This window comes from Tarenaya hassleriana, unplaced genomic scaffold (genome assembly GCF_000463585.1).
Source record: "Tarenaya hassleriana unplaced genomic scaffold, ASM46358v1 Cleome12, whole genome shotgun sequence".
Lineage (NCBI taxonomy): Eukaryota > Viridiplantae > Streptophyta > Magnoliopsida > Brassicales > Cleomaceae > Tarenaya > Tarenaya hassleriana.
In genome coordinates, this window is record NW_010962392.1 from 3,814,984 (window position 1) to 3,822,032 (window position 7,049).

General features: G+C 43.3%; 2 protein-coding genes across 3 annotated transcripts; both read left to right on the forward strand.

Moving 5' to 3' along the window:
* The first annotated feature begins 348 nt into the window (after positions 1-348).
* LOC104806951 lies at positions 349-3,141 on the forward strand. Of its 2 annotated transcripts, XM_010532069.1 has the most exons (7): positions 349-814; positions 1,280-1,432; positions 1,533-1,703; positions 1,851-2,008; positions 2,292-2,339; positions 2,431-2,523; positions 2,653-3,141. In XM_010532069.1, exons 3-7 carry the CDS (start codon positions 1,656-1,658, stop codon positions 2,729-2,731), a joined length of 426 nt encoding a protein of 141 aa, XP_010530371.1. In that variant the 5' UTR covers positions 349-814; positions 1,280-1,432; positions 1,533-1,655; the 3' UTR covers positions 2,732-3,141. The 2 variants fall into 2 exon arrangements, 1 of the variants encoding a protein (XP_010530371.1); XR_770703.1 differs by having other exon boundaries at positions 350-814; positions 1,533-1,716; positions 2,292-2,523.
* A 1,847-nt stretch (positions 3,142-4,988) lies between these two features.
* On the forward strand, positions 4,989-7,049 carry LOC104806952 (allene oxide synthase, chloroplastic-like). Its single transcript, XM_010532070.1, has one exon. It carries the CDS (start codon positions 5,263-5,265, stop codon positions 6,838-6,840), a length of 1,578 nt encoding a protein of 525 aa, XP_010530372.1. The 5' UTR covers positions 4,989-5,262; the 3' UTR covers positions 6,841-7,049.

A 7,049-nucleotide genomic window follows, 5' to 3' on the forward strand; every position in this document is an offset into this window, starting at 1 on the left:
AAGTTGATTTCCTTTTTTTATATATCCAAATAGAAATAAACATGGAAAGAAATGTTATTTTTGTATGTTTGTGCCAATATATTTTTTATATTTTGCAGCGTTTTTTTTTTATATTTGTAGATGATTTTTGTTATCATGATTATTAATATTTATTTCTGCTGTTGTGATGTGACACTAGGATCACTGTCCCTAGTGACGCATTAACGCTATGATGTAAATCGTTATTTTCAAATTATAAAATGGGATTTTTACTTGCTGAAGAATGGTGGGGTCGAATCTCTAAAGCCAATAAAATTACGGGGCATATGTAATTCTTGAAAAGATTACAAACCTATACAAATGGATATCCGGTTAAACAACCGGTCGAGCTTGGTCCGGTTCGATCACGAAACCAAAGTGCGCCCAACAAGATTTGGAGCTTTCGTTCGCATCTCAGAAAAACCATCGGAGATCAATTCAAACCAGTTAGTGAATCACAACGTTCTGCAGCAGCAACACCAATAACGGCGTGTCGATCTCGGTTTCGGAGGACGAGTTGAATCGGATTCGAGCCCGTTCCCGTAGGAAGCGCAAGAATCCGAGTCACCGAGCAACGATGAGTTGCCTCACCGAGTTCTGAGACTCCTCATGAACTTTGGGTTGATCGTTGTTGAAGCGATTAGAATCGGGATGAAATCCGGCGGTGGAGCAAACTCGGAACTCAGTGGGTTGAAGGCACCGGATCTGGGGAAGGGAGCGAGTCTGAGTAAGAAGAATGAGGGAAATTTGAACAGATTGGATCCGATGATGAGGCTTGTAGGTGGTGTTAGATAGCGTAAGCTCGATCATTTCCTTTCTTCCTCGGAATTTCTATTCCGAATTGTTCTGTCACTGGAAGATGAACTTCGAACATGAAAGAGTAATGTAGCTGTTAGTTAGAATATCGAATTTCATTTGTTTCTAATTGTTACAAGTGTAGAAAAGGGGATCTTTTGTGGACAATGTTATAAGAAAATTCGTACTGGGTTTGAATTTTGGAGTGCTTATGTCGGGGTTTTGACGTGAGACTGATGAATCTGTGAAATTCACTTGTTTTCTGCCAAGTCGTATGATTGGTTAAAGCTCATGTATTGATTGATGTCCTGTGAATGAGACTCGGTAATGATTGTTTGATCTGAGAATTTTGTCTATGGGTGTTCATTTTATGAAGAAACAGATTGATAAGTGAAATTCAGATTCTTGACATCCCTGCCTGCTGAAGATCTCGAGCTTCTTGACATCCCGGATCATAAAGATTCAGGTTCTCCCATACAAGAAGTTGTGTATCTATCTGATACAGGCACTTCTTCTACAGACGAAAAGATGGCTCTCTGTCCCCAAGGAATCAACGGGACACGGTTTACTTCATTCACTGGAAACCAAACTTTTGCTGAGAGGGAGAAAAAGTTTTCAGGTCATGAGTTGGTTAACTCTGCAAATTAATAACTTGGATTATCGATAACTTCTTGATTGCTGATTTCCTTTGTTTCCCCCCTTGAAATATTGGCTCACAGGTAAGGGAAATAGTGTCTGTGTATTGTGGGTTTTTCAGTTGAAAATGGAGGATTTAGGATCTCTGATGAGGACAAAAGATTAATGCAAAGTAGTAGTGTCAACTTGTGCTTTTGGTGGTGGAGATGACCTTTATCAACCTATTGGAATGTCAAAGGCATCAAGCCAACAGTGTGTGTAAATGCTGTAAACTATCATTCTCAGCCCTTGAACCGATTTCTTCTATACTAATAATATAGCTTTGCATACGAAGAGGTTTGCATTAAATTACCCGTTCATGTTGTTGTATTCGCCAATGCTGACTGAATATGTGGATGCAGGTCTGCTATGTCGCATTTTGGGATGAAATTACTCTTGCTGTCCAAGAATCCGAGGGTCATAAGATTGATGAGAAATGGGTATCTAGGGAAATGGAGAGTTGTGGTCGTAAGGGGATTTGCCTTTTATGGACCAAAGGCTTAACGGGAAAATCCCAAAGGTAATGTACGATTCTGTTATCGGGTATCCTCCTTAACCTTTCTCCTCTGCCTCCTCGAGTTTTTTTTCCTGAATTTGGTGAATAGGTTGAATTCAGTATCTCTTAAAGAAACTGTAAATATAACTGGCAATTTTTTATTTGGCAAACTGCTCTCAAATTTCTGCCTAGACATCAACATCAACCAAGTAATCAGCTGATCGAAAACTCGGAGCAAAAACTCCAACAGAGCTAAGCTTGTAAAATTATGAAAAATTTCTTGGTTGACATGTTCTTGTATGTGCAGTTTGCCAAAAAGATCGAGGATTTCATGTACACTATTGCACCGGAAGAGGTTAGTTAATTAGTTGCTTGACAGTTTCCCTTTCTCTTGTACCAACTCACCACTGCATATTTCCTCAAGTATTCTTGGATCATAATAATAGGCGGCACCATGTTCACGAAAACGTCCCTTCCCTCACAGAAATGCGAGAGCTTCTCTCACAAACATGTCAAACGGTGATACGATTTTCCGATAGGTACATATGCATCACGTTTCGCCGATTGTTACACTTTTTGTTAACAATTTCCGCCATATTTACGCCAGTTTCTGTTTCGATCTCGCTCGAAAACATGGAAAAAAACACATTTGTTAAAAAAAAATGCAGGAACATAACAACTACAGCCAGCTTGGGGAAAGCATTATTACTGGTGAAGAGAAGACAATCTGGAGAAGAGGAACATTGAAGCTGAGGAGATAAACACCGAAGCACTGAAGCAAGCGAGGTCTAAGCATGTGACTAATGGTACGTTCTTGAAATTCTCCATCATCCCCACATGAAGTATCATCACCACTGCATACCCGATTCTCGATTTCGCCCGAGAGATCGATCCCATCTCCATCCACGACGGCCGCGTCTGTATCATATCCAACAGGTATCAGCGAAATGGGTAAAAATTAGTGGTTGCCATTTCGGGTTTGGGTTCGGATCCGTTAGGTTATGTTTGGGTTTTGTTATGTACCTTTAGCTGGAAGATTCCAAAGAGATCCGATTTCGAGTCGAGAAATCGGGTTTTTCGTTGTTTAACTCCGCTTCGTACGAACATGTTATAGATACCGATACCGAAAACTAGCATCGACGTGCCAAGCAAGAACATATCTGTGGCCGTAGAAGTGGAAGGAAAAGGAAACGTTAAATTCTTTATTTCCTATGTTTTCGATTCGATCGATAGTCGACGGAAAAATCGACGAAACGATGATACCTATGGCTTCGATTAGTAGATGAACCGTACGATCCTCTACTCCATTTGACAATGTGCCAAAACTGTGGAAGTATGATTCCAATACGAGAAAGCAACCCTAAAAGACAGGACAATTTCTTGGTCTTCAGACAACATTAACACTTTGGGAGTTCTAACAGTAGAAGACAGACATAGATACATACATGCATACACACATACATATACATACATATATATAGTCGGAATCCGAAGAATAAATTTACCTCAACGAAGCATGGTATAGAGCCTACTAATGTCCCTACAACTGCCAGTACGGTAAAGAATCTACAATCTATTATCACCTGCAACACAAAATTCCGATTAATATATATATATATAGAGAAAACTATAGCATATATACACACACATACCCTTTCTACGTATCGCTGAATCTGCAATTTTGACGGCCGTCTTTCCACAGATTGCCTCAACGCCGTAAGAACAGCATTTCCAACTTGTGTCACAAGCAACAATAACTCCGTCAACCCTCGGCCTGCACGTGCCTCCCACGTGATGACGTTCTCCGTCGTCGATGTACATGCTTTCACCTCCACCGTCGATCTCCTCTCTCTTTCTCTCAGGACCGATTTCCGACCATCCGATCCTAACCTCGAAGAGCAGCATTTCACGGCTCTTGTGACGGATAAACAAGAAGAAGAAGCAAGTCTAAAGGAAGAAGATGACGATGCCGATGCCGATGGAAGAAATCGATCCAACGGTTTAGAGTTACGCACAAGAAATCTGATAGTCGTCATCGCTTCTTGAAATTTGCTTCGGAGTTGTAACGTCTGTGTACGTACGTGTATATATATGTGTGTGTGTGTGTGAAACAGCTACGCATGGCGCCAAATGAAATGAAGAGAAGATTCGAGGGATCTTTGTAGTTTTTTCCAAGGAAATTTCAATTTTCGGACCGTCAAAGAGGTTTTTGAGTTCGTTGGGCACCGCGTGGGCTCCTTCGAAATATAAACCGGACATTGTGATGACTAATTTTTTTTTCCTTCTTTTAGACACGCATGAAATTGCGGCATTTTTTAGAATATATTTCAAAGGAAATTGCGGCCATTATGAAACGGCGGAATCCTCAAGGAATGTGTGCCGTTTTTGTTTCGTCGCTCCGACCTTCCGTGGACTTTTGTTTTTCAGGTGCGGCAATTTAGGCTACGACGTGTACATATGTATATGTGTACACACAATTCAAAGATACGAGTCAGTCGTTCTTTTTTTTTTTATAAATAAGATGTAGTTTCTTACGCTTTTATATATTATATTTATATATACACAAATATATACATGTGGATCCACTTTATAACCAATGGGTTGCATGCCTCCGGTGCTATTAATATCTGTAAATTTTTTTAAAATGTGGAAAAAAGAATTGAAGGAAAAAACATATTAGTTCGTAAAATGTGGCTCAAAAGAGATAGAAACAAGGAGCAGCGAGGCTGTTCTCCACGACGTTGATGTAAAAAAAAGCTGGAGGAGGAGGACAATAAGAGTCACTGAAGAAAATGACCTCCACAACTTCAGCAAATATCTTATCAATTATTGAAAGTCTAGAGATCTGTGCTTGATATTTTGGTAATTTAAAAGCACGCGATTAATATCATTTTTTAAACATTAGTGATTAGTGCATATGATTTTGGGGTGTTTCATATCAATATATGCAATAGAATAAGCCAGCCCGAGTAAATACGAAAACAAAAACATTTTACAGATATAGTGGGAGGAATGGCCCGTAAATGCAATATAGTGCGCTCACGTGGTAAACCAATATAAAGCACGTGATTATTACCGTTTTCCAACAGTAACTTTGACTCTATGGTCAACTCCCTCCGACCAAAAATACTGCTTGGTCGGAGAATGCAAAACCCAAACGGTAGATGATGATCCGTCTCCTCTTTCTCCCATTATAAATCTAAATCAGCATCTCCTCCGATTCTGCATCCATAAAACCAAACAAAAAAAAGATCAAGAACCTTTCATCTAAACCGAGAATGGCTTCCTCAGTTTTGAGTCCTCTCCCGATCTCGCTACACCCACATCAAAAATCCTCGCCGCCGGCGAATTTCCCTGCGATCCGGCCCTCTTCGACACGTAAAATCACCGCCTCTGTTTCGCAGCGAACGGATCTCGCGGTGGCGACCCGACCCGGATCCAAACCCGGCATGATTCGGATCCGGGAAGTACCAGGCGATTATGGTTTGCCGATCATTGGACCAATCAAAGATCGGTTCGATTACTTCTACAACCAAGGAGCCGAAGAGTTCTTCAAATCCCGTATCCGGAAATACAACTCCACGGTGTTTCGTGTCAATATGCCGCCAGGTAGTTTCATCGCGGAAAACCCAAACGTCGTGGCGTTGCTCGACGGCAAAAGCTTCTCCGTTTTGTTCGACAACGACAAGGTCGAGAAGAAGAATGTCTTCACCGGAACTTACATGCCGTCGACAGAACTCACCGGAGGTTACAGAGTTCTGTCGTATCTCGACACGTCGGAGCCGAACCACGCCAAGCTCAAGAACCTAATCTTCTTTGTCCTGAAATCGTCTCGCCACAGGATCCTTCCCGAGTTTCGCGCCACTTACTCGGAGCTCTTCGATGATCTCGAGAAAGAACTCGCCGTGAAGGGCAAGGCAGATTTTTCCGGCGCTGGAGAGAGAGCCGCGTTCGAATTTCTCGCCCGAGCGATGTACGGGAAGAATCCGAAGGAGACGAGCCTCGGGGTCGACGCGCCAAGTCTAATCTCGAAATGGGTCTTCTTCAATCTCCATCCATTGTTGTCGATCGGTCTTCCGAAGCTTCTAGAAGATTCCCTCCTCCACACGTTCCGCCTCCCTCCGTCGCTTGTCAAGTCCGATTACCAGAGACTCTACGACTTCTTTGCCGAGTATTCCGGCGAATATCTCGCGGAGGCGGAGAAATTGGGGATCTCGCGAGAGGAAGCGACTCACAACCTCCTCTTCGCCACGTGCTTTAACACCTGGGGAGGGATGAAGATTCTATTCTCCAACCTCATGAAACGGGTCGGACGAGCCGGGACCCGGCTTCAGACCCAATTAGCAGAGGAAATCCGATCCGAGATCAGATCAAACGGCGGAGAACTCAAGATGGCCGCGATCGAGCGGATGAAACTCACCAGATCAGTCGTCTACGAGTGCCTCCGGATCGAGCCGCCGGTGCCAGCGCAGTACGGACGAGCGAGGCAAGACCTGGTGGTCGAGAGCCACGACGGCGCGTTCAGGGTACGCGCCGGCGAGATCCTCTTCGGGTACCAGCCGTTCGCGACGAAGGACTCGAGGATCTTCGACCGAGCAGAGGATTTCGTGCCAGATAGGTTCATCGGAGAAGAAGGGGAGAAGCTGCTGAGGCACGTGGTGTGGTCGAACGGGCCGGAGACGGCGGCGGCAACGACGGAGAACAAGCAGTGCGCCGGGAAGGATTTCGTGGTTCTGGTGGCAACGCTGTTTCTGGTGGAGGTATTCCGGCGATACGATTCGTTCGATATCGAGGTTGGTTCGTCGGCGATCGGGAGCTCCATTACTGTTACTTCGTTGAGGAAGGCGAGCTTTTGAGACAAGGGTAAAACCGGAATTTGAAATTTGTTCGCAGGTGTGTACGTAAGGGTGGTTTTTCAGGACGGGGGTAAAATTGGAATTACGTGTTCGCACTTACGTTGGTGGTTATTAATATTATTAGCATGAGAAAAGTTTTGTAAAGTCATTGAATTGGTAAAACCGTACAATATAATAGCAGCGAGTTTGTAGAAATTAATGGGTAAAAT